Raw genomic sequence first — 27848 nt, 5'->3', positions numbered from 1 at the left:
GTAATTAAAATCTTTGTTAGGCTTTAGAAATTGCAGCTAATTGAATTTAATGGGAAGATGAATTTCAATTTTATTTGATTAGCGGGACCCCTGGCATAGGTATTTATGGAAAAAACTCTACAAAAATATGCTGTGTGGGCTAAGATGGCATAATAGAATTACAGATAATCGGATTTCACTGTCATGAATTTCACTCTAATTTCACTATAATTTTCCATTAGATAGCTGGTTTACAAATATTTGCTCATCTGCGATGGGAAAGGCTATCTGTCTAAAATGATTACAGAGCGAGCCTTCAGAAATATGTCCCTTTTTTCCCCTCCCTTTTAAAAACCAGATTGCGAGGGATCAAAATTAGGAAGATTGCATTATGGATGTCTGCATCCGGGAGAGCAATGGGGGAGATATGATGATTACGGCCGGGGGATGAAAGCAGTGTCAAGAAAAATGTATGACTCAAAAACATAGGCCTATTCTATCTACAAAATCTCTGCTCTCAGCACACTGCCGCCAAGCAACATGCTATATCATAATTCATATAATATCATAAACAGTGCACAAATAAAAGTACGACGTTGCAGCATGTTGACATACAAATATACCTTATACCTCATACAAACTCCATGTTAATTGCTGTCAAGTCTTCGCATATAATGAGATTTTATGATAGGATTTTCATAGTGCATGTATGTAGGTGTATATACAGCGATACAACAATTATGAACATCGAATGAGATTCTGAAGAATCATTGTCATAAGTAATGCAAATGATGATCATCAAGAAGTGGTGTACTGCCATCATCATTGTTCTGGCTATATTTGTGTGTAAGTTTAATATTCAGCTCCTTCTCTGCTTAAAAATAAATATATAATGCAATATAAACAGACGTGAGGGGGAATAATATCCCACATCACAGACAACCTCGAATAACACTGGGGTGAACTCTTGTTGAATCCCACTTTAAAAGCCCCTGCTTCAGAATTAAGCGTTTACACGTTCAATTTCCTGCCAATTTAACAACATGACAGTGAATATCAAGAATAGACTTGATCCACCGTCTGTTGGAAAACACAAACTATTTTAATTTGTTGTGTTTAAAGTTAGAGGCAGTAGAACTCCTGTGTAACCCCCCACCTGTAAACTCCACCAGTTAGGACAGACCTCCACCCCAAGCCAACTATCACCCACTCCATCTCCTCCCATTCGCTAAGTCACTATTTGCCCTGAACTGCAAGAGGGGTTCAAAAACACAATCTGACGCTCGGCAAAGGTCAGATTTCTCACTCGGCATGTCTCTGGGCTTTGGGCACAAAAGCCACTGAATTCACATCTTTCAACTGGGCCCGAGCTTTTGTCCTGGGGAATGGAGGACTCGGAGTGGGCCCTGCACCAGACCAGCCCCTCCTGGAGTGCACTGTCAGGGGCAGCCAAACGTCTGGCCCGGCGGCCCTTTGACTGATGTACCCCTGCCATGTCACATGCACAGCAGCGTGCACTCACGCTCACACGCATACACACTCCACCTTGCCCTCAACATTCTCCCGCATGCACCATACAATACCCTCAGACCACATCAAACGAAAAGCCCCACAGCTCCTTTTGAAAAGTAATGGTTTCGCCCCCAAAGATGGCAGCTCAAGGGCCAGAGGGCTGTAATGCATGGACAACAATCCCTCCCTCCTGTGGACATTGTTACATGAATAAAATTCAACCACTAAACTAAAACGTCCCACAGTTTAGAGTCAAGTTTAGAGATACTGTAGTAGTTTGGTTGTCATTTTTTACACAGTTACAGCCCGACAGATGTTTTTATATCTTATTTTCAACCAAATTTCAAATAATCTACATACACTGTTTTGTGTGACTATGGTTGGTATCAAGGTGTTCACTAGATGTCACCACTTTAAAATCTTATAAATTCACTGATCTTGGTGATCATTAGTGATCTGTATATCTTGTAGTGACTATTATATAATACTATAATACTGTTATAGATCAGCTTCACTGATTTAATGCTCTTTGCATAATATTACAGTAAATAATAGATATATATATATAAGAGTTTGTTCAGTAATGATCCACATGGGTGTCTCACATGGGTATCAGGCCTTACCAGGTCTCACTAATGCACCAAACAAAATATGTTTGTTTGCAACATATGTGATTGATGGTGAACAGGAGTGACATTTTACAACAGATTTTTATCCCACACCTTTGCAACAGAAAGAAAGTCCGCATGCCAAGTCAGGTCATGCACGGCAAAAACAATTAGATTTTTATCATGGCTAACAAAAACTGAAGTAGTACAGTGTTTACAGTACAATGTTAGATCAAGGGTGGAACCTTTTTGATAGAAACTCTTTTAAGGACATTTTCTTTTATGTGGGTTAGGAAGGAGGAGACAAAGCTGTTTTTTTCCATTATTAACCAGGATGAGTCATCATAATTTCAAAATCCACCAAAACCTGTTTTATGTACATACTTTGGACTTTGTTGACGGCACTCAGGAACTGAAGCCAGGACAATGTATCATTGCATTATGGTTCACAGCCATAAAGTTGTTCATTTCCTCTTTCCTATAACCATTAAATGTTAGTTACACACCACATTTATTCAAAATAAAACTGCTGAGGAAAACAGGAATATCCAGTGACCTTTCAAAGTTAAGACCTTTTTGTTACTTTGTGTCACTTTGTAAATTCCACATTCTTGTCAGAGAGTCATGTTTACAGTATATGGACAATATGTCCAAATGGTCCGGAGGCACTTTGCATGCCACTGCGGAAGAAACTGCCAGGCAAATAAGGGGTTTGTCTTATAAAGTATTCATTGTCACCTGGTAACGGCTGTCGTTTATCATTTCACCCGAAATTACAATGAAAACTGATAGCTTATCAGAGGGAGGGAAGGAGAAAGAGTGAGCTCTGAGGGAGAGAGGCAAAGAAAGTATACTACACAGCACTGAAATAGAGAGGATCCCTGTTTTGTGAGAGAAATGAAAGACGTACTGTATTTGCTTCAAGCTAAAGTGTTGGGCTGGCTTTAATATTTCATCAAAATGTTTTAAAAACACTTCATTGAGGAGACGTATATTTTATCCAATTTGAAATGTACTTAATTATAATTGTGTCCCTCAAATGTATGAAATTCAATAATGATTTAATAGTTGGATGACTTTCTTACGTGGTTCTCAACATATCCTTTAACTTACCGTACTTGTACTTAATATAAAACAGTAATAAAATGTTAGTGTTTAAAAAGCATCTTTCACAGGCAGTCACACTCTATTTGACTTAAATTATTCTTCTAAAAGCCTCAAATATTTGTGCAATAAAAGCGTAATATATTTTAATAAACATGTAATCTTTTCCTCCCCAAAACCTTTTTTCAAAGTGTTGTGCTACCCTCATTTGAATAGAGGCAGTGGAGGCTCCACCCCAAGAGAGTTGAAAGGCTAGAAGACCACAAAGATGGAAAAGGCCAGCCCACTGAGGGAGGGAGAAAAAAACTGCTCCGGTTCCTCTGCCATAATTTCCTATCAGCCTATTCAGACAACATCACCAACAGCTTGGTCTGAGCGTGTGTGTGTGTGTATGGGAGCAAAGCAGAGAGTGAGATAGAGAGAGAGGCAGCGCACGACAGGCAGAGAGAGAGAGCGACAGAGAGAGGGAGAGAGAGAGAGAGAGAGAGAGAGAGCAGGGAAGGGGAAGGCTACATTTTCTTTCACCTACCCCCCGTCAAACCACAGGAAGGAGGGGCCAGACCCTAAGCTGCCAATCAAATCCGCTCGTGGCAGCCGGCATTATCTCAGCAACAAACTATTGACAGATTACATGTCAAGGAGTTTAGTGCATGATTGAAGGAAGCCTTTTTTTATCTAGTTACTTTTCCGCTTTATTTCCCCCTCCACCAACCAACATTCGAATGACTTTCTAACAGAGTTGAGTAATATTATGAAAGTTACATGTCTGAGAGGATTTAACTTCGACTTCCCTGAATATGGTGAGTACTCTTCTTCTTTTCTATCTTTGTCAGATATGTTTTATTAGCTGACAGTTTAAGGTGTGCCTTTATCTCTGACTAAATACACAGAGAGGGGAAGTTGTTCATGATTAAACTATGTGCCAGTGCTTATGTATACTCAACTGTTGCGACACCCTTATTTATAGCTCTTTGACAGTGCCCAAAGGTGACTGCAATATCAAATATGATTATCCATTTCTCTAGCACTCGACTCATGACGCTGTGTTACACGCAGTACACATGTGAAGAAAGTTCACAAAGCCAGTTTCATTTTCTCTTGTCAGAGTGTATTTCTCTTCTAGGACATGAGATCAGCATAGCTCCCTGTCAGGCTTCTTTTCTTTTTCGTCATCTGTGTTTTTTTTTCTTCATCCGTGTTCTTCTGCTTGTTGAGTCTCTTCATCTAATTGCATGTTCTTTTTTTGTTTTGTTTTTTTTTAAAAAGCCAGCATTTTGTAGTGTAGAAATACAGGTATTGGTTTTACCCACAGAGGTAGTGGCAATGCCATTAGGGTACAGTGAATGGCCTAAGGGTTTGTTGCCAAGGGGACAAAGCAAACAAACTGTTGTGTTGCTTATGTTGTCACACATGTAAAGGGAACAGGAGCAGTACTAACATCTTTCCTGGTACTGCTAATTAGTGTACTTGCAGCACACAGGTGTATGTTACATTAAAATGTAAACATTCAGATAAATCAGTTGCAGTACATGTTAAAACAACAAAAAACAATTTTTATTTAATATATTAAAATAGTTGTCATTGATCAGCATTTTTCTGAAAATGCAGCTGTGTGGCAGATTGTTTTCAATTTTATTAGAGTTGTAACTGTCATGTTGACAACGGACATTCTTTGCGTAATTCTGGGAGGATAAACTTGTCCAGTTGTAACTGGATTACACCTCATACTTCCGAGCGTCACTCTCCTCACCACTTAACTTGTGTCTTTTAAAATAAGTCATATTTTATTGTCACTTTTAGTTCTCTCTGTTCTGTGTGTACTCTTCTGTATGTATGCATGTGTTTTGTGTTTGCATGCACTGAGTGTTGTCTTCCCTTTTTTACATGTGTGTTTGTATTATCAGTCCCTGTGCATTTCATTATTTGCATCATACATAAATATAACTAGTCAATTACCAAACTCTAACTTTTCAGAGACATTATGGCTTCCCTTTGACTTTGATAAATCTTGTTTGCCATCTTTTTGAAATGCTTTATTTTGAACTCGTGAATTATATAAATATTTAATAAGCGTTGTGGGGATATTTTTGAATAGGCTGTTATTTTTAATATGTTATGCAATTATTTTAAATTACAGACAGGATGCTCAAAAATATTTAAATACAGAATTATTCTACATTATTGTCTTGTCATATTTTTAGAAAAAAAAAATGTAATTCTAACTTCATTGAAGAGCAGAGTTTGCTCCAGGCTGTTATTTTTAATACGTTTATTTGCCAGTTACATACTGTCTCTCTATGTTATTTGAATCCCCTTAACAATTATTTGTTTTCTCTAGCTGTCTAATCTCTCTAATGCCGTTGAACACTCTTGACACTACATAGGCTTTTCTGCTCTTTCACTTGTAAATGGCAGTGTTAATTAAAAATAAATGAAATGAAAAGACGATGTCTCTTATTAAATAAAACTCTGAGAGTAGTATATAGTAGACCACTATGACCACAGGGTTTCACAAACACATGTGAGAGACAGACGTGAGGGCTCAGGTATTTCGTCTGGTTATTTAAGGTGTCTTGTATTATGGTTTGAAATAACAACAAACAAGTGCAACTGTGATCGTGACACACCCTAATTTCAAACTTTTCGTCAGCTTGGAAAATGTTTTTCTCACCTCTTATGAGTCATAATGTTGATTGCCTTCTCCCTCACTGAGTTGTCTCATTAACCCTTTGTGGCCCTCTCCATCTTTTACGGCCTTCCACAAAACCAGAATGAAATGAGGGAGAAAAACAAGCCCAGATCTGAAGGCCCTCAATAACCTTTTATCACAATTTAGCAATAACCTGATTCAATTTGATGTCTTAAGCAATAAAATATGCTGTTGCACTCCTATTTCTGCTGCTCCTTGGATGACAGTAAATTTACATTTTTTAATTAAACTAGCCGGAATTTTTATTAGGGGGCTGGGCTATGCTAATGGGAATGTTGTGTACAGCAGATTAACAGAGTTTTGAAATAAATTTAACAGGGAGACATTTGGAGGAAAAAAAATGCGAGTCATTGTCTTTAACCTCTTTCATGCCGATTTCTCCTGGGGGATCCTTGTATTCTAAGGAGCCTTGTCAGGGAAGAGTGCTTCTCAGCAAGGAGGTGATTAGTATCGCCTTGTCAACTGAGGAAAAACACTCATATTCTCAAGATTTATTTTTTTTAAATACCTTGTTCAAATGATACCAAAATATATGATTTTTGTCATCTCTTACACATTCATTTGAATAACCTGACGCAGTTTACACCTCTCTCCTTGAGTTAGTTTGAATTAAGTGTTGAAAAAAAATGCTCTATTCATGTTTTTATTTAGATTTTGTTTAAATGTCAAAAATAGAGAATTTTATTTCAACATTTTAATTTATATTTAAAACAGCACCAAAACAATGTATTCTTTCTTTTAATTTTCCTGCCTTAATTAATTTCCATTCTATATGTAAATGTACTTTTCCTATTTTACACCCACATTGGAGCGGAACAATTTAAAAAAGTGTCAAATACAGTAGTTAATGACAGTGTATATGTTTGTGTAGTTTTATGGTCCGCTCTCAGTATTTGATTGATGTTACGCGAGGCTGTGTGTGTTATGCCTGGTTTTAGCAGAGTGGCAGGGGGAGAGAAGGGGGAACATAGACAGCAGATGAGGGGAGGGAGGTGTGTGTGTGTGTGTGTGTGTGTGTGTGTGTGTGTGTGTGTGTGTGTGTGTGTGTGTGTGTGTGTGTGCGCGCGCGCATGGCTGTGTGTGTGTGTGTGTGTGTGTGTGTGTGTGTGTGTGTGTGTGTGTGTGTGTGTATTGGGGGGGGGGGGGGGGGGGTAGACAGAAAGAGAGGGACAGCTGAGTCCTGATTGAGCATGTGCCCAGTCATCAGTCATCAGACACAAGCCACCCAACACCATAATTACCTTAACCCCCGTCTTTTAATACCCAAATCACACCAACTGCCCTTTTTTTACTGGCAGAAAGAGGAAACATCAGAGATCAAACAATCAAATAAACTCCAGATGCACGTGGGCTGCCATGCATCTTGCCGCAGTAGTCAAAGTGTTCAGGGCTACTTGATATGGGCCAGGAGCAAGGCAAGTGGCATCACCACCCCCTTTCTTCACTCCTGTGCACTCATGCAGTGGCCAGCACCTAATTAAAACCTCAAAGCTCCCCGTCACCAATCTGGAGTAATGGCCTAATTAATACTCGGTGAAGAAATATTCCAGAATGATAAACAGGTTGCACCTTGGGTCTTCATTGCTTTTATTATCTAAAATATAACAGGCCAAGTTTTATTATCACAGATAATACATGTTTGTTAAACTGCTGTACTAAATAATAAAGGAAACTGAAAGGGTAAAATACCCTTTTTAATTATACTATCTTAAAATGCCTAGCAATTAATTTAAAATTATATCAATAATCAGAAAAAAAGTTTCATCATTTATCATATTTCTGGGGAAAAAAAGTTTTTTTTTTTCATTGTTATGTCTCACTTGTCTTCATGTAACCAGCCGAAAAGAAATCCTGCTTTTTGTCTCACAGCTGAATATGCTGTGTCATGTAGTCTCATATGCAGAATCAAGTAAGAAGCTTCCAGGAACTTTTTTTTTTCTGGCTCCATTTCCTAATCTTACATATGAAATTATAATTTCATGCAAAGTAAGGGAGAAGAATAATCTCTAGTCGTTGATATGCCATATAAGAGAGGAAAAGGGGAAAATGAAGAGGTAATTAGCAGAGTGGAAAACTTTGGCGCGTTTGTCTGAAAGCATGGTCTCCACTGGCCATGAATGAATTTGCATGCTTTGCTTATCGAAGCGCACTTATTAGGCCAGCTGAAAGAGAGATTAAGCCGGCACAAAATGTGGTGACTAATCCTTTTAAATGTGGCAGGGGGTCTTTAAGGTGTGAACCAGCCCGTCCTTAGGTTAGTGGATATGGAATGTGACAGACGACGACTTTCATACAACTGCATGTGTATAAAGGGAAGCAGCAGATGCGGGGTTAACTATTTAATGCCAAGGACAGTGATTGACATGGGTAATAAATTGATAGTTTATCTCCTGACCCTCATATCGCTGGAACAAATACAGCAGGTAGGGGTCAGACTGGGTTGAGATTATGACGGAAACACTTTGTGTGGGCCAACATCAGTGGCTTTTCCTTGTTTTTTTAATTAATCAGTAATTGTTGGTGACTTTAGTTAATCATACATGAACGGCAAGAAAAAGTAAAAGATGAGAAGAGTAGGTGTTGAAACAAATCTGACTTTACCACTTTTTTAGTGTTGAGCACATCTCTCAGTTTCAGTTCTCTGTCACCTTTTCTTTGACAGGAATTCAGTGCCTGCTTTACTGTCTCTGGCTTTATTCTTGATATGAGGAAAGAAAAAAAAACACCCAAACAAACATGGAACCTTTTTTTTTTTCTGTCACCTTCACTGTGAGCGAGGAAATGTTTGCTCTGCCGAGTTACAGAGCCAATACCCCTGTCCTCGTACCGTAATTGACTGCAAACAGGAACGTAGTGACGTTTAAACACTGCCCTCCTCTCTCTTCTGTGTCACACACACATCCTCCACACTGGCTACAACCAGACACCCCTCAACTTCAGATCCCCCTTCTGCCGTGTGTTTTTTCATGTGACTTTCTATTCACTTGGGTCAGTAGCAGGCAGCACCAGCAATAATTACTGTCTGTACATGATAAATCTGAAGCCCAGCTGTTCATTTCTGTCACTGCCAACAGAGACAGAAAGAGAGGGAGAAAGATAGAGAAGAAAGGGGGGGGGGGGGGGGGGGGGGGGGGGGGGGCTCAGGAGTTTGCAGTTTGCCGGATTTCTTTTTCTTTTTTTCTTTTCTTTTTTTTTTTTTTTTTACTTGGTAACTTGATAGGATTACATGGTTCCAGAGCCCACACCTGTTAAGAGGCTGTTAGCAGAACAGTTGGCAGTCCCATAGCCACAGCTTAGCCTTTTTCTTCTCTCTCTTGTGTCCATTCTGTTTCCCCTTTTGGGGATTTTACCCTGCGTGTATGACGAGAGTTTGTTTCTCCGGGCTCCCGCCTCAGTCAGGGGTGAGGATGGGAGAGCGCTCCTTATGACACGCGAGCAGTGTGTGTGTGTATGTGTGTGTATGTGTGTGTGTGTGTGTGTTTGATGTTAGAGTGTGTATCCTACGTATGTGTGTGTGTGAGTGTGTGTGAGGCAGGGTCGGCTGACATCTCTTTCCCTCCCTCTCCTGAGACACGTTGTCTGCCATCGGTTGTGCTTCCCTCTCCGACCTCAGTCACACCGGAGCCACCTCCGGAACAACGTATATACGAGTAGGACGGGAGCAAACAAAGAAAGAATTCAATTAGGTTTGTTTTTTTACAAGGGTGGGGGACAGGTGTTGGCAAAGTCGTAAAATGCCCAAATACAGGTTAAACCAGACGATTTAAATGATTAAGGGTTAGGTTGAGAACATTTGTGCATATTTTAGGAGTGCCAAAGCCCTGCTGTCAATTAGAAATACTTTTGGAAGGAGTGGAGAAATGAGTAATGCATAAAATTTGTTACTTGTTTTTTCTTGTTCGGTTAGTATTAAAGTGAAAAACAGCCCTGGATACTGACTTAACGTAGGAAAGACAGTTTGTGGGGGAATCGGTGACAGTCATCAGACCTAGAAAATCGCATTACAGTAGGTTGTTTTGTGCCTTGGTGCATCGTGTCTCACTGCCTTATTTGGCATTGAGCAGCAACCCAGCTCTTCGGCTCCGTCACTTTCTATGGGCCCTCAGCACCTGTTCCCTCTATTGTGCCGGAATTTTCTATATTTGGCAAGAAGTTGGACTCTCTCAATTGGTGTGTGGGTCACTGTTTCTAATAGTGCAAGAGATACAACTCTATATTCTCCAAGGTTATTTTTCTTTTTCTTCTGCTGCTGCTCAGTTGTTCAACAGACAATATTAGAAAACATGATTCAACTTGGGAGGACTACGAAATATTTCTCACCAGTGCATCTAAATGTCATGTTGTCCCTTGCATGTTATTGACACATTGCACGTTGCAGGAGTGCAAATTATTTTCCTCCTGAAGCACAGGAGAAATAAAAAAAGAGCAAAGTTAATAGATATCTCGGGCTAACTTTTAATTGTTCTGATATGTAATCGCTAAATGACAATAAAAAAGGAGCAGGGCCACTTTAAAAGCTTTATCTCTCCTGCTCTGTGCCCAAAGTGTCATGTCCATAACAGCACCACCTGATCTACAGAGTAAAATAACTGCTAAGGCTTATTGTTTGGACAATATTGGAGCCCCCCCACACCCCTCCTTCCCGCTCCCCCCGCTGCTTCTCTCTCCTCTCCCTTGATTCATTTCACCCACTGTCCTCGGCTGCTGGAAAATGGCGTTAATTTTTTTATTACCTGTTTGACTCTCCAGCCTTATTACTGTAGGCCCTTAATGTTCTCTGTAACCGTGGAAACCAGATGAATAAATGTCCGCCAAAGAAAATGAGATGATTAAACAGGTCACCCTTGCAAAACAAATTCGCTTGGTCGAGCGCAATTTGTGTACCAAGCGGCTGTCTTAACAGTTTGCTAACAAGGGGATTGTTTGCCAGACTAACTGACAGAGAAGGGAGGGGGAAATGAAGATATCTGGGGAAAAGGATATGATTGAAGAGATAATATTTTAGATCACTATGCTATTTGTCTCATCTCTTTATTCTTTGTGATAATGTGGTGTGTGTTTAAGACTTAAAGTTCCACCTTTCTTTATTTTGTAATCCTTAAATAAGATGGATGGAAAGTTGCTTTAGAAATGCTCTTTTCCAGTATACTGTACAGAACTTAAAGCAGCCATCCATATTATTGTCAGAGGCATTTGGTCTGTGATCATCAGCAAGTGCAGTAGCAAATAGAATTTCCCTCATTTATGTGGCAACCAATCATTACTGCTAATTGTCCTTGAGGCCATCTGTATAGGATGGCTCGTCCTCTATTGGTGTTGGAACGGTACTGGTCATGGATTTACAAGTCCAATAATAATACTTAACTCCTCCAGAGTCAGCGCAAAACAGTTCATATTCACAACTGCAGTAATAAATACGAAGGAGGTTTTTTTTTTGGTTTTTTTCTCAGACAGTAGCCTGAACAGCATCCTGGTTTCAAAGTGTCACTAAGTTTCATTCCCATGATACCCCCGCCCTTCCCTTTCTGGTCCAAGTGTAATGTTCTCATATGACTTGTTTTAGGCAAAGCACAACTGACAACCATATGAAACGTCTGGTGTTTTCATCTGGGAAAATAAGAGAGTAGGTCGGGCAGATTTAGCCATGTAACGACAGGGCAAACATGCAGACTTGCAGATTAGAATCAGGCCTGTGTTGCCATTCTGACCACAAATCATAAATGTCGGGGACACGGCGGTGGTGTTGTTTATGGAAGGATGCCACGCTGCGCCACTCAAGGGTGTTGCCTGTTTGCATTGATGCGCCACCACCACTTACCGCCTCTTGCTTTAAAACAACTTCCGCATCCCACTCAGCCCAGCCATTTTGTCCCGTTACCAAAGCAGATCCCAAATGTTCACCACAGCTTTAGCCTCAGCTTTAAAGCAAGGGGGGTAGCTGCTCAAAGCAGGGCCATGGCTTCTTTTAGTAGTTTGTGGGACAGAAGATGGCAAGCTAGAGTTCTTCCACTGGTGGAGGGGTATTTCGTCCCAATACAGGGACACTATAGCTCAAAACTGAAAAGCACTTATGCATTATTGATGTTTTAATTTGTGCAAATGCCCAAGTCTTTGTTAAGTGATTATAGTGCTAGGGAGATAACAGGGGAGGTACTTCTCTATGAAACAAGAGCTTGCTTGCTGGCCGCACTGGGAAGCCATTGGACTAAATCTAACAAGTCCACGCTTCTACTCAGCTCTGTTGAGAGAGAGAGATAGAGAGAGAGAGAGAGAGAGAGAAAGGTGGGGGTTGAGGGGTTGAGTGGGAGGGAGCGAAGAGAGTTGACTCAAAAATATCAACGTGTCTAAGATAAGAAAAAATTCAGCCGTTGATCTTTTGTCCTTATTTCAGCTACACCTCTCCCGTTTATGATGTTGGGTTTATAGGTCTTTTACATCCCTTATCAAAAATTATTTGATGTAAATACAATGGAACTGACCTGAAAAGCCCCATGTGTAAATACTCCTCGTGGCACACTAACAACTGACCTTGGGAGAAGAATGCAAAGTTATAATGCTTGCAAAACAAGCCAATAAAATAATACCCCGTTGAACGGACAGAGTTTGGGTAAATATAAATGAGAAGAGAAGAGAAGCAGTTTTCTTTTCCTGCAATGATTAACTCAGAACAAAGGTTATCAAGGATGACATTTTTTGAAACTCTGTAATTTATGTAATTGCTTGCTACAGCTACCTAGCGAGATAAACAATGATGGTAGGAAAGGTTGAAACCCTCCCCAATAAAACAAACATGCGTGTATATGCAGAGCATCAGCTGAGCTAAAAAGATTTTGTTTCATATCCTTGTTGATCCAATCTCCAGCTACATCACAGATCATAGTCAGCAGCGCATAGAAACCTATGTTTCCTCTATTGTGCCGGTTGGTGACTCGGCCTCAAACACCTGCAGCTGTTCACACAGCCTGCCTTCCTCCAGCAACTAATGTATGTATAACCTGTGAATTATGCTGTATTCATTTATCCCAGACTGCATTAATATGGGCTCTATCAATGTCAACCTGTGAGATAAGTGTCTTAGTTTTGGCTTTGGTTTCTTTGGTTTGGGTATTAGTCATTCTCTTTTGTTCATTGGCTTTATTCTTGCTTTATTCTTTGGGAAAATCTCCCTGAGTGTGGAACCAGGCTTTGCCTTCTGCTTTGAGGTCCCTAGTGGAGGTAAAACATGAGAGCATGCATGTGCACATAGGCACAGATGTGCCTGCACGCACACACACACACACACACACACACACACACACACACACACACACACACCGCACACACACACGCACCCAAATGCGTGTGCTCAAACACACACACACTCACACACTCACACACATACACACACACACACACAGTAGGCTCTCAGGCTTCCCCAAGCATTTACTGCTTTATTAAGCTGTCTCATGAACCCACTAGCAGAACATGAGAATACAGGAAAAAAAGAAAAGCCCATATTACTTAGATGATTTGATGTCATTTGTGGACTACAAAACGATAGGCTTTATTGTGTGTGCAGGGAGAAAGAGTGGGAGCAGGGAAAAAAAAGAAGTTGGCTTAGAAATTCAGAATTTCAATTAGCGTACGTAATCTGAACCTGCCGGCTTTGATAGAGGCTTTTTTTTTGACTAAGAATACAGCAGCACTTGTAAAACATTAATTAAGCAGACTTGTTTTTTTAAAGGATGGAGTAAAGTGTGCTTTATGCAGTCCTTTTCACTGAACAAAAGGCAGTTACCTCACACAGAGGACTGCTTCACCCAAACCATTTGGAAAAAAAAGGGCAATTTGAATTGGAGAAAAATACAAAAGACAAAAAAAGACAAGCCATTGAGAGTAATGTTGTAAAGGAGATGATATCATATGAGAGCACAGCCTTTTGCTGAAGAATAGAAATGTATCCCTGCCTCAGTGAAACCTAAGCTTGGTGCAGGAAAACGAGCCCCTATTTTAATGACTTTCTACCTGACAGATGACTTTAGACCGCCTTTTGGATCACATTGCTCTGACTTTGTCTCTTACATCATCAAACCATTGATTATTAATAGTTTATATTAATTGTTAATTGATGGGCAATATGAGTTGCTATAGCAACATCCTCCCAAAATGAAAAGGTGACTGTTTAGTCTGTTTTGTAAAACTAAAAAGTCTTAAAAAAGTTTTGAATTTATCTGTTTTGGTTTTTTTTTCCCCATGGTGATGGTTTGTGGCAAAGCCATGGTATGTCTCATTGTGTTGCATGGGGGCCTGATCCCTTTTTCTACTCTTTTCTGGTTAGTGTGGCTACATGATACTGCAAGCTGAAATGCATGCTCTAAACAACACTGGCGAGTACTGAAGAGGATTACAGCTCATTCAAATGCTTTGGTTTCATTTTCCATGAATGTATCAAGATAAAAAAACAATGTTCAATAGATCATTTACCAAGTTCAGAAGCAGCACCTTTAACATGTTTTGTGTTCCAGGCTTAGGTACAAAAACACTCAATTATAGAACATTAGAGGTTTTATGGTTTCTGCTTCTTGATGATATAATAGAAAAAGAATAGAAAAGGAGAAAAGTCCCTGGCCCACATTTACACATGGTGTTGTATATGCATTTTCCACAGACTATCGTAAATCCTCTTGCAGTGGGTGATGAGTACACATACAGATGATACATTAAAACTGCCATAACTCGCACACCCAGCAAAGCTAAAAATCAATTGGAATGGATAGTTAAGCTGGCCCCTAAAAATCAATGAGCAATTCATGTCCTTGATCACAGAGTGTCATTCCTCTCAATGTTAGAGGCTGATGAGGGCTGAATATACACACATATACTCACATTCAGCACAAATAAACAGGAAACTTGCAGACACATTCACAGAGCTGAACAATAAGTGTGGAGTAAATTTCACGTACAGTTCAAGGGCACATTTATTTTAATAGACTTGGCTTTTAAACAACTTGATATCTGTAAAACTGGTTTTGAATGTGTTTGATGTAATACAGTGTTCTCCATTTTACTTGAAGAAGTTTTAGTTTTTAGTAATGAATGGATATACATTAGGGTTTTCTCTAAATGTATTGTGACAGTGTTAAATGAGGTTAGGGTATTTTAGTTGGGCCAGCTGGTGAATACAACATTGTAGTCAATCTATTGAAAATAGCATGGAGTCAAGTTTCAAAGCTCATGTTGTTGTTTTTAAACCATGCAAAATGTTGCAATCCGACGACATTGTACACCAAGCCTGGCAAATAAAGATGACTTTATAGGTATTACATGGTCAGGGCACAGATGCACTCGCACGCACACACATGCACACACATGCACACACAGAGAGTGGGCTTTAATGTAGGAAGAGGAGAAAGGCAATAAGGTTAGCCAAATGAAGAGGACGAAAATTCTGTGTTTCAAAATAGCAATTTTGCCCTTATTAATGCCATTAGTGTAACAGTCATAATGGATCAAATCAACGGATGACCGAAGCAACTCTCTGTCTCTGTGCTATGACGGGATCATGTCGGGAACAATTTGGGCATTTTGTGTTGATGAGTGAAGTTTCGAGTGCTGTAGTATCCTGCAAACCACCCCTAAATGATGCCCATAGTTACTCTCTTAATCTATTTCTTTTTTCACTTCTTTTTCTGTTTTTCTGTTTGTCTTTCCCCAGCTCATTGTGCACATTTTATTTCATTTTTTTCAGTACCTTTGAACATTAATTTGCTATTGCCACCCTTCATTTGGGTCAGCTCTCAGCAGAAGTGACCCTTTCATTGGGAACTACTGTATTTTTAACCCAGATTTAGATAATGGCACAGTGACAGTCATTTTTGCTCCTGGGCTATGCGCTGCTTTGAGGCCGTTCTTGTCACTCACACTTTGTATCCCCTGTTACCAATTATAGCCACACTGACCAATTCAGAGCAAGGCTATAGTAGAAATTATGTCTATGCAACACCATATCTTCAAAACTTCCAGTCCTATTCCCTGTTCTCTGAACCTTTTTCACAAATGATGTTCTCCTATTTGACCATAGAGTCTGGGATATGAGTAAGCAGTTGCTTGGCCTTAACAGGTGGTCATCTTTTACGGTCTATTACTCTGGTAACATTTGAAAGGGTCATTCAGCTCACTAGCTAAATACCTCAGATTTGGGGAGCAGAGGGGGCCTTCGAAACAGTTGTCGCCTGTCAGGAGGAGCAGGCAGTCAGAGGGAACAGTGGAACAGTTGCTCGTCCCTTCGTCGAGGTGAGAAATTTTCCGGCAGCTGTCACTCGGCCCCTTTACCTCTTTTTTTTTTTTTTTTTGTAGGGATGTTTTTTTTTCCTCTCATTTCTAATAAAGCTGAAATGAATGTTTGTGGCAACTGGAGGGGGAGGGCGAACTCCAGTGCTGTGCCCTGTCACTCACAATCTCACCCGTGTGTGTCCTCCTCTAGAAGGGTTACATGTCTCATCAGCCGCCAATCATGAGACACACGTGAGACGAGCCTAACGACACAGTCTTCTTTTTCTTTCTGGTGATTCGACTGCTTAAAAGGCTCTGGCAGTTTCCTTTCAACGTCTGGCGTCACAAAACTCTTTCCGTCTGGCCATGTATAGTAGCAAAATGGTGTGGGTTTTTTTGCCTCTGCCTCTTCTCGACTATACCTTCTCTCTCTCTCTCATATCCTCTTCCTTTCCCTGTCTCCCTCACTCCCCCTTTCTCTCCCCCTCAATCCATCTGCATCATGTCGATCTGTCAGACTGCCAGTGTCTGTTCCAATTAGATTCCACTTAATACACGTAACCTCGATTAACACGCAATCAAGCCCAGATAAATCACGTCCTTTAAGTCCCCCCCTCTGCCTCTCCTGTGTTGCTTTGCATCACTCAGTTTTCCCCAACAAGCTTTCTTCACCACAGTCGTTGGTCACAATGTATAAAATCACACGCTGACTGCACAAGCAGGTAAACTTAGCAAATGTCCTCGGTGTTGGCATTTTGCTGCAGAGACAGGTGCTCTTTACCTCCAACCAAACGCTCTGTCTTACTGCGTGTCTCACTTCTGTTTCCAGCAATGTGAATTTTCTCTTGTGTTTCCAGCAGACTCTTGTTGGTGCCCTTCTCACCCCTGAAGTTGAAGGTGTCTTAATTACATCTTTGCTTAAAAAGCTACAAAAGACACCCTGGGCTTTCCCTACATTGCGGGAGGCTGTGTAGTCTATTGTCTCTGTGACCTTTTTAGCTAGCGGACAATTGGTTTGACTAGATTACAAATTAAGACACAGCACCAGGCACTTAGAAAGCAAGTCTGTTAGAGAGCAGTTCTATTACTACCAGTCTGTGAAAGCCACTGGGCCATACATTTTAAGCATCACATAAATGGCCACAGAGTCAGGCATCACATGCTCATTGTTCAGTATCTATAAAATATAAAGTTACCTTTGCTTTAATGATATCTGCAATGCCATAGTGAGTCTTTGCCAGTGGCAGAAAGGGAAAAACACACAAAGCTACCACTGAGTGTAGGATTCAGGGCCGATTATTATTCTTTTAACAAAGTTAATAATTTACACTGTTTATGCTAATAGGGGAAAAGAGGACTGTTGAATTACCAAACAGCAAAAACCACTAAAAATACAAACCAAATGAAAACAACCTGGGGCACTGAAAAAGCACACACAGCACTCTTGGGGTCTTCTTTTATTAATCGCAGCTAAAAGTGCTAACATTGACATGTTGAACAGATTAGCCTCTTTAATAATGGGGCGGGTCAACATGGCTACTGCTGCTGATCCATGAGGATATCCTGTCGGGAGGCGCATAGCCTGTGTGTTTCATATCCTGACCCCTGAACTAAAGATATACTTTGGAGTCTGGCCTGTGTGTTCTCTAGATGAGGAATATAGAATCCTTTTCTTTTGTGGCTCAGTGCATTTTTATTTTTTTTTTACTTTTATCTCACATTTAGAAAGGTCTGGCAGTTGTCATTTGCTATATTACCATATTATCTAACTGCGTGGTTACTGTTTGTTGTTTTTTTTTTTTTTTGCCGTGTTCAAAAGTGGAAGCTGTGGCAGTTAGAGATCTGGCTTTGTTTCACACAGCGACAGCTTGTGTCATACACGCTCAGGCTGCCGCTGTACAGCATTAATGGTTTTAAATATCTCAATGTTAGTTGGAGCTGACAAGGCCTGCCGGTGTGCAGTGTGTAAATAGGGCTTGGATTTAAAATAAATTAAGCTATGAGAAAGGCTCAGGTTGATCCATTTCTTATCTCCTCTGCTGCCTTGTCAGCCCCAAGCCCTTTCAAATTGTGTGGACAAGTTAAGGGACAAAGCAGTGCTCATTCACAGTTTCTAGCCTGTAAGAATACGCTGTTGTTAGTACTTATTAATGAAGAATGTATATGTATAACCACAGTAGATACTATACTTGTTCAGCTTCCTTGAAAACTGTTGATCTCTGTAAAACCAATTAAAGAGTTGTGCGTGTCTTATTTAATTAGTATTGGGTGCAAACAAAATGAGTATTGAATAGACACCCGATATCCCTCTGCCCTGTCTTTTTCCATTTATAAACTCTATCCACAGCCACAACAATGTTGCACTGTCTCTTTAAAGGGGGTGACAGTTTTGACTATAAGTTGAGCTAATTTTTTTTTTCTCTTTCCCAGAGAAAAAAAATGGGAATAACGCTGATGAGTTTTAACAGCTTCAGCCAGGCGATGGGCAAATATAATAAGTGTTTTCGTAGACGTCACCAATGATTATCTCATCTGGGCATTTTGGGTGAATGTAGTGGATTTAGAGGCTCGTCTCCCATTGTGCTGACATCACCCTTTAACAAACCAAATTAAATCATGGCTAAAATCATTTGAAACTCTCCCAGTGTCTGTCTCAAATGGCTAAACAATGAAAGTCTGGGAAAAATTTAAAGGGAACGCTGTGTGTGTTTGGGTGTGTGTGTGTATGTGTGGGTTTGAGTGTGTTTAGTCGTGGGGGGATGGGAGGGAGTGTACTGTGGAAATGGGGGCAAATTTACCCTCACACTGAATAATGGGATGATAATGGGATAAAGGGAGCCAATATTTTAACACATTCTTAAGAGAATTTAAAAGACAGAACTGTCAAGGCTCATGGTATTTTGCTTTGTGTATTTAATTTTTCCGTGATTTGTAACTGCATTTGAACTTATGTAAAAGTCAAACTGGCATCAGCATGGAAAGTTCTTTGTAAGGAAAATCTTAGAGGGAATATAAAACACCGCCTAAGTCAGTCTTGATATAGCTGTAATTTTATAGATAGAAAGTCCTATTAAAGGGCAGCAGTGTCCAGTTTCCATAGTCTGGCAGTGTTTCATGGAAAATGTGTTTTGATACTGATACCACTATGACACACTACAGGCAGGAAAAGACAAAATGACACCTGTATATTTTATAAACACATTTTGGTGACGTGCAATCACAGCAAGTGACACGCATGCCAGTCTCTTATAGTAACCCTAATCATTAACATGGCCTCTTTTGAAAGCACTTTTATATGATCACATTACAAAATAAATTGCAAGCTTGAAAATAAAAAAAGTTGCAATAAAAGTATTTATTTATTCCAAATCACGGTATTTACTTGTGTTTTGCCGTTGCCATAAGATAAGCACCACTAGCACAGCTGGGACACAGAGATTCGTCAGCTGTCCCGTTTCACCACTCCCGTGCCGTAGTCGGCCACCCATGACCTTGTGAAATGAACAAAGGGGAGTGTGAGAGAGAGAGAGAAAGCGAATAAGTGAGTGACCGAGTGAGTGTGTGACTGAGTGAGAGGAGTCAGTGAAGGAGTGGTGGTGAAGTGTGGAGGTGCATAGAGGTACTGGTTGGAGGCAAGGCGGGGTGGGGGTGGGGTGGGGGAGTGTGTGTGTGTGTGTGTGTGTGTGTGTGTGTGGGGGGGGGGGTTCTCTGCTAAAGGCCTCAACTCAGCCAACGTGGCCTGATGTGACAGGATTAGCTAAGCCCCAGTGAGCATGGCTGGTACTCTGAGCTCATGTGTGTGTGAGTGTGTGAGTGTGTGGCAGGCAGTGTGCACAGCAGACTGGGAACCCAGAACTGCTGCTTGCCACCAGCCGAGCCAAGACAAGACACTGGGAGATCAACAGTGTGTCAGCCCATTGCTGCCATCAAGCCTTAGCCCTCATCACCTTCGCCTTCCTCCAATGGGAGAGAGCCAGACCATAGAAGATACAGCCAAGGGAGTCAAGATACAGTGGGGGGAGACACAGTGGGGGACTAGTGGGCGGGCAGCTGGGGCTAAAGTGAACGTGAGTTGGAAAATGATCCTATTAAATTGAATTAAAGAGGCAGTCTTCATTTACCCCAAGAATGATGGATTTGGATAATTAACAGTGTTAATGGGCACTGGTTAAAGAGGGCAAGGGAAACCGGTGATTGCAGACACAGAGTAAAGGGGCCAGGTCAGACCGGCATTGTATTCAGTCTGGCGGCCCATAAGGGATGGCCTTTATTTTTTTTTAAATTTTATTTATTTTTTTTGTCTTGTACCAACCCATGGTGACTTGTTGGGGATTATTTTATAAGCATTTCCAGACTATGTTACAATGTTTCAGAAATGCCACAAATTCCCCTCTCGTCTTTTCAAGGTGTTCTTTTTTTCCCCTCACAACACTACCTTTATAAAGTGCAGCAAATGTAAGATGATCTGAACACGGGAGATCAAAGGCTGTTGTGTTGTGTGGTTTTGCACTAGGCCTGCTGAGTTGCTTGCATGTGAGTAGGAAATTAAAAGCAATAGGAGAGTGTCACTGATGATTATGTAGGTTTAGTGTCGATATATTTTGTGGTAGTGTGTTGCAGCAGTGAGTGCATTATACCAGTTTAATGCCCTCATCTCAGGACCTAATTATGGCACTAGTGTGTGTGCAAAGTGTGTGTGTGCATGCACATGTGGTGGTGTGCTTGTGTGCCTGGGTTTTCACTTTGGTCAGTGCACAAACCCTATCTGCATGTCCTTAATTCTTGATGATGTGCAGGCCCGAGGCAGTGTGTGTGATGGAGAGGATGCCTGTGTGCCAAGTTGAAGTGATCGGGCGGCGGGGCATGGGCCCTCACCCCTCTGAAAAATCCCGTTGCCTTGCTCACAGCAGCCGACCGCTGCTATTTCGCCGCTAGTTTCCACAGTCTAGTCAGGACTAGTGACACCCTGCCACAAAGGAGTCAGATTTAGAGGGCACTATTGTAACCGGGTAAACTGCAGCTAGACTATTGCTATGGAAATAATAGCTAATCCTGAGGAAGAACTAGCTCTCAGCTGCTGCCTTACTAATTCTGTTATCCCCTATATGCAGCGTTCTGTGCCGCATTGTTTAAGGTCGAGCAGTTTTCTTTTGACACTGAGCTTTCAATTTCGACAGTTGTAGATGCTCATTCCAACTCTCCATTACCTTGGATGATGTGTAGCACAGCTCACCTGAACCCTGATTAGGCACAGAATGTCTTAAGTAAGGGGATCAAATAATTTTATGCTACTTTTCTCCTTTCAAAAAAATTAACACCACAGCCGCATGCGTGTGTGTAAGGGAGAGAGTGATGAGTGTGTGGAAAAAAACAATCTCATCAAGCAGGAGGCCGTTTGCTTAGCAAGAGCTGACAGTCTTTGTGTATGTAAATGAAGAATTTAGACTAATGGAGTTGAACCATTTCTAATTTTGTGATGGCAAGAGGATTTTGATTGAAAGTAATTAAGCAAGCTAGCTGTAAAATTAATTAAAGCAAAAGGAGGGGGGGACTTTTATTGGATTGGATAGCGATATAGCTGCTGTCAGGCAGGGGGACAAATGGGGGTGACCTGGATTCTCTGCCCTCCCTCCTCCCACTCGGGACTTTTATGTCACTTTAATCTCCTTAGAGCGGCTGGTGTGCATTTGTTCGAAATAATCAAGGAAATATGGTCAGAAATTGTCAGCTTTCAGATCTAATTTACCTGACAGCCTCGCAAGTGTGTGTGCACGCGCAAGTATGCATGTGACAGTGGCAGGTCCTTTTTTTCTTTGCCCTCTCTTCAGCTTTGTGGAAAATGCTTTTGACAGTCTTGAAGCATCTTGGTTGTCGGAGGGCGGGGGAGATGAGGAACTTGGGTGGCTTTAAGATGGACATTTCAATGAGGCGTGTTTGGCCCGGCTTAGCACCTCTGACACTGTTGTGTGCATGCACACACACCAACATGCTTAATTGCCTCTGTAACATATTCAGGCTCAGTTTGGCCCCTGTACCAGCACTTCTCAGCTTCTGTTGTCTGCAGGTAGCCTGAACGAGCAGAAGCAGATTACAGCCTTGACAAAGCCTGTTACAGCTACTTAACCGCTGACAAATAAGATTGGCCAATCCCGCACAAATAGAAGTGGAACTTATTGTCCTTTTAGTTTTGAAAAATTAATAACATAAACTTAATCATATTTAAAGAAAATGCTGATTTCAAAATGTTTTCCCTTTCATGTTTCATCTTAAACTTATAATTGGCTGGCTGAAGAATATCAACAACTTGTGCAATTTGTGCTAAACTAATAACCAGCCATAAAATAGTCCCGCTAATGTCCTGCGACATCTATATGGCTTTGCACTGTATGGGGTCCATATTAAAGGTCCACAGGGTTTCCCACGACTCCACAGTGGGTGAGGTGCCACTTCCTCTTAATGCGTCTCAATGCTTGCTGGTGGTGACATAGGGTCTCAGTGTGGCCCTCAGTACCCCCTGAAGAGACAGTTAATTAAGGCCTGGACCCAGACAACGCTGCCGGGACTCTCACCCACCACACCATCATCTGCCCCTGCTGCCGCCACTCCCCTCCTCAGTTCTGCAGCCACTGGGGCCTCTGGGAAAGCAGAGCGCCGGGGCTGCGCCACCATCGGGGCCCCTAACGGGATTAGGAGTCCTCTGAAAATAGGACCTCAGCTCCAAAAGCCTCTCACCCACCTTCCTCTGCCCAAAGGATCCCCCTCAATTCACCCCCAGCCCTATCCCCTCCTCCTCTCCCCTATAAGACGGCTCCACCCGAGCTCAGTTTTATCAATTAATATAATAAAAGGTGGAACAAAGAGCTTTCTTTCCCCAGCTCTGTAATTAGAGGGGGAACTCTCCTGAGGACTGGCATTCCTTGGGCCCGAAAAACATGATTCTCACTCCCCCCCTCTACTCTGCCGCCACCACTCAAGCGGAACATGGCTCCTCGATGTATAAGGGTGATAATGTAAATGTAGTGTAGTCTGCCAGGCAAACCCGGCACAACCTATTTTGCGGTAGCTTTATCTAAGTGTGAACAAATGAATGTAACATTTGGAAGAGTGATACATTATTAACTCTAATTGTTTCCTTTATAACACACACATACATTCACTGTCACCTTCACTTTGGCGCGCACAAGTACATGCACGCCGAATCACTCTTGTCGCTGTCCCTATTCTAACACGTTACGTGTCACCACACACTGTTAACAAATGTGATAAAACCACCTGAATCGAGAATATCAGGTATGGCGTCTGCCTATGTGTGTTTTTGTCTGTTAAGGTGAGATACAGTAGTTGCTGTGTGTGCATGTGTGTGTGTGCTTAACTGTGTCTACACGGGTGTGAAAGTAAAGGAGTAAGACAGAGCGCCCGTTTTCACAGCCACTGGAGCTTTCGATAGGAATTAGTTTTACAACATATGCAAATGTTCCCCTTGAAAAAAAGGGGGTCTTTAAGTGACAGGTTGATATGTGATTAAACGACAATTAGAGTGCTGAAAATAAGTGTCGGCAGTAGGTCAAGCACTGGGCGGCTCAGCTAAAAGGTAGCAGACTATTGAGGAGAAAACATTCCCAGGCAGAGGCCAGGAACAGGACCCAAAACAAATTAGAGAGGTGAAGGGGGAACAAGGGTGGCACTGTGTTCCAATAAACCCACAACAAAAACAAGTTCTGTGCTTTGCCTGGATGACAAAAGACAGACTATTCAGATCAGAGTAGGATGCTGTTTTCATTAAGCCAGCGCTGAACATCGCTACAGTCGCTGTTTTAAGTCTGTTTTGTGTAGAACCTGCTTTGAATTGTAACATTAGCACTGTATAGACTCAGAGTGTTTTAGCGTCATACTTGAATGGCACGCTTAACCTTTAAGGCCATGTGATAGTGATGTGCCTGTTTGCCCTGATTTTAACCTTTAGTACCCCCAGGCCAGATTAAAACCAGTTGTCTGCCTTAGTGTAGGCTGCACCCCACACCTCTGCTGCCCTTTAAGTTAAAAGTACACAGATATGAGGGATCCTCTGTCCTTCTCTCTCACTGTCTTCCTCTAACAAACACAAACAAACTCACAAAAACACACACACACACACACGCACACAAAGATACAGGCAGAGACATAAAAGGGCTCACGCTTATTCTGGCAACAGATGGCCCTGTCCCTATAATCCCCTTTGATGCTGCGGTGGGCAGTGGCTCCTGAACATCTCTGAAGCCAAAGCCCCAACAAAACTTGAGCTACTTTTCCTTTAACTGACCCCAATTGCCAAAGAGCTGTCAGCTGTCAGACCTGGTTAAGAGTGTCTTTACTGGGAGAGACTGAAGGGCACAGGTTTCTCTCTCTCTCTTTCTCTCTCTCTCTCCCTTGCTCTCTCTTTCAGCTTCCTGTTTGTTTTCTGTCACAGACGGTTCATTCCACCTCCATGACACGACTGTAAAAGCAGGTTGACCGTGGTACTCTGACTCGTAGTGTAGAAGGCCCTTATTTCTTCCCTGCTCCTTCCAGAAGGCGAAAGAGTGAACCTCCCTAAGCTCTAATATTGGAGCCACAGATGGCAGGAGGTCGGCTAAGAGGCTTAGATTTCATCGAAGAGCTCACCTTAATAATTATAAATTGTAAGAAAAGAGGGTCTTTTCATGGCTTGTCAACCTGCATACTATATCTACTCATAGAAAATTAAATTAAATTAAAAGCAGTGGACCACATGACTTATTCCCTAGAAACTAAACTTTTTAGATATATTTTTCACTTTTTTGGTTTTTCTCTCTATGTAAGAGGATGGGTCGCTTTAGAGAGCTGATGTCGATGAAAAAAAAAAAGAAAAGTGGTTCAGCCACCGATAAGACAAAATCCCTGTGATAGTAATTAGCTCAGTAATGGAGTTTTTAAAAATAATTTAACAAGTCCCCTTAACCCCTCTTTCAAAACATTAGGAGAATGGACTGCAGTTTATTTCTTAACTGTAATATTATAGCTGGCATTTTACAAATTTTGCAGAAGAACAGGCATTTTTCAACACTGCCAGTACCCTTTTATTCCTACAGTCTGTGATTATGAAAGCACAGGGCTGTGTTTAACACCCCTGATTAAATTGAAGATCTCTCTCCCAAATGTTTGAGTGAACCAGCACTATGAAGCACTTTGCTTTCTTATTAATTTTGCACTGTAAATAGAATCAAATGTGAACTCGTGTCTTAACCTTTGTCTTAAATAATTTCCTTCTCCTAATGTAGGGAGCTCCGTTCTCGGGCCTCTAATTGGAGGACAGCAGTTAAATGTCTCCTCGGGTGCAGAGGCGACTGATTGCAGCAGTCTCTTCTGTTTCATTTGGAAAGCACCAGATTTTAACACAAATGGGGAAACCCAAATTAGTGCTCGCTGGCTGTGTGATTTCAGCGAAATCCTCTGTACAGTTCGATTATGTATTATCATTCGAGAGCTTTGGGGGATAATCATCACTGAGATTTGCTCACGTTTCCAGCAGGTCTGCTGAGATGCATGTACGTAGCTAATGGGATTGGGCTTTTTTTTCTATCCCTCTCCTGTGGCGTTATGGAGCTGGCAGCTGAACTTGAACGGATGTGCATGGTGCTGAGTCGTGCACAGGACTATTTCAAGACTGAAATGCGATTGTTTTAATACTTTAATCCACCTGTCCTTGGCATTCAGGATGTTGCAGAAGTCGCCTAATTATTTCAGTGCCCTCTATCCTTCCTTGTTGAAATACAGCGGAGACAGTGACATCCGTCTGTTGATAAATAAGTCTGTCCAAGGAATTTTGCTCTTAAAACAATTCAAAGAAGAAATTTCTGGTCATTTATCACAGTCATTTATCTTAGGAAAAAGCTAAATCTTCTCCCAAAACTTACTTGAAAAATGTATAGGCTAATTGAAATTTTAAAAATGCATGCATGCAAAGACGATCTGAAATTCCCCAAATCACTTTAAAGAGCGAGACATTAAACAACCAGAATTCTCTGAATTGTCCCAGGTTCTAACAGCTATAGTATGCAAACACAAATATTTTCCTTTAATTAAAAAGGCCTCATCTCGCTGTATCCTCCCCCAAGCCTGCTGCCAGCTCTCAACGACCCCCCCAGTGCGTGTGCGCAAACACACACACACACACACACACACACACACACACACACACTCTCTCTCTCTCTCTTGTGATGCTTTATTCAAATCCATTCGTGCTCACAGTCACATACATAGAGCCAAATTTGAGAAAAGTGATTAAACGTGTCCAGGGCCATGGATTCCTCTTGACTAGCTGCTAATCTGTCAGAGTCTGGTTGTCAATTGAGAACCAGGGACACCAGCAGTGACGGCTGCCCAGTTCACTGATAGCCCCCTGAGGGACAGTTAACCCTCAAACACCCCCACCTCCAAAAAAAAAAAAAAAAAACACCCTCTTTTACAGTCTCCCCACTTCAACCCTCCCCCCCGTCTGGTCTAGCCTACTAGAGCCCATGATGGCACTAAAAGGTGGGGAACGGGGGGGGGGGGGGGTAAAGGATTGGTGGTTTATGTATATGTGTGTATGGGTTTGGGACAATGGCGGTGGTGGTGTGTGTTTGTGTATATACGTGTGGTTTGGTAGGGGGTGGCGGCTTGATAGTAATGCATGTTGATGGTTTCTGAGATACTTCATTTCAGAAACAGGGGCCTCATTAACTGTAGTCTTCATCAGGCCAGCGAGCAGCGGGCACATTAGGGGTCCACAGGAAGTTAGAGTACAGCAGGAGAGTGCATTAGGGAGGCCTGGGGAGACTCTTCCCCTCAGTTCCACTTCCACCTCCAGTGCTTTTCTATATCTTAATGTACCTTTCAGAGGAATTCGGAAAGAGGTCAATAATTATGCTCTTTAAATTATTCAGTCGAGGTCCTCTGTAATTGTGCTTTTTAGAGCTCGGACATTGACAGCATGGTTTACTGCACCACGTTTGGGGCACGGCCTGACCAGATGAATCAGTACAGGGAAAGAGAAAGAGCATGTGAGTGTGTTTCACTGCTTTCATCATTAACTGATGTAGATGTGATCTTCATTTCTGAAATGTCAATATGCGTCAACACCAGATGAACAAATTAACTCATTTGCTGAGCGAATTTGTCAGCGCATCAAGTTTTTGATCTCTTAAACAGGCATCAGGACTCAGTGGTCTGTCGTGGGCATGTTGGTGTCAGAGACCTAGCAGCCGACCAGCCACTGTGTGGGAATGTTTAGTTTGGGACACAACTGTGTTATTTTTGTTACATCGAGGAGAGGAAAGCACAAACTGCAGGGGTAGCAGAAAAAATCACCAAACTTTCTCTACAAAGCCATCCCCGGCAACGTTTGACTGCACATGATAACATCGTCCATCCACACAACAAGTCCTCTTTCAGCTACCGATTATTAACACATCGCTGAAAGCGGCAGAGAGCATTTCACTGTTGTCACAGGGTCTAATATTTATATTTATCTAGTTGGGAGAGGCATTGACAAACATGTCACACACAGTTTTGTAGTACGTGCTACTACAGTTTGGTGTCAAAGAAGGAGCCTGTACAGTAGAGTTTTGTTTAGACGAGAGGAAGACTGTAATTACTGTCTGGCGATTCATCTAGTCACTGCATAAAATAGTGTTTATCCAGTCGCC

General features: G+C 41.6%; 1 protein-coding gene across 4 annotated transcripts in view; it reads left to right on the top strand.

Moving 5' to 3' along the window:
• casz1 (castor zinc finger 1) overlaps window positions 1-27848 on the top strand; it is a 166700-nt gene that overhangs the window by 87627 nt on the left and 51225 nt on the right. Inside the window, exon 1 of one of the 4 annotated variants that reach the window (XM_071475902.1) lies at window positions 3306-4003. The exons of the other annotated variants lie outside the window; for them this stretch is intronic. Within the exon in view, the coding sequence (XP_071332003.1) occupies window positions 3955-4003 (49 nt within the window). The 5' untranslated portion in view covers window positions 3306-3954. Of the gene's footprint in view, window positions 1-3305; window positions 4004-27848 lie in introns of those variants that run through there. 4 annotated transcript variants of the gene reach the window in all.

This window comes from Trachinotus anak, unplaced genomic scaffold (assembly GCF_046630095.1).
Source record: "Trachinotus anak isolate AG129_WGS33_773 ecotype Australia unplaced genomic scaffold, CSIRO_AGI_Tana_v1 ptg000004l, whole genome shotgun sequence".
Classification (NCBI taxonomy): domain Eukaryota; kingdom Metazoa; phylum Chordata; class Actinopteri; order Carangiformes; family Carangidae; genus Trachinotus; species Trachinotus anak.
The sequence above is the reverse complement of the archived record's forward strand: the minus strand, read 5'-3'. Positions and strand labels throughout refer to the sequence as shown.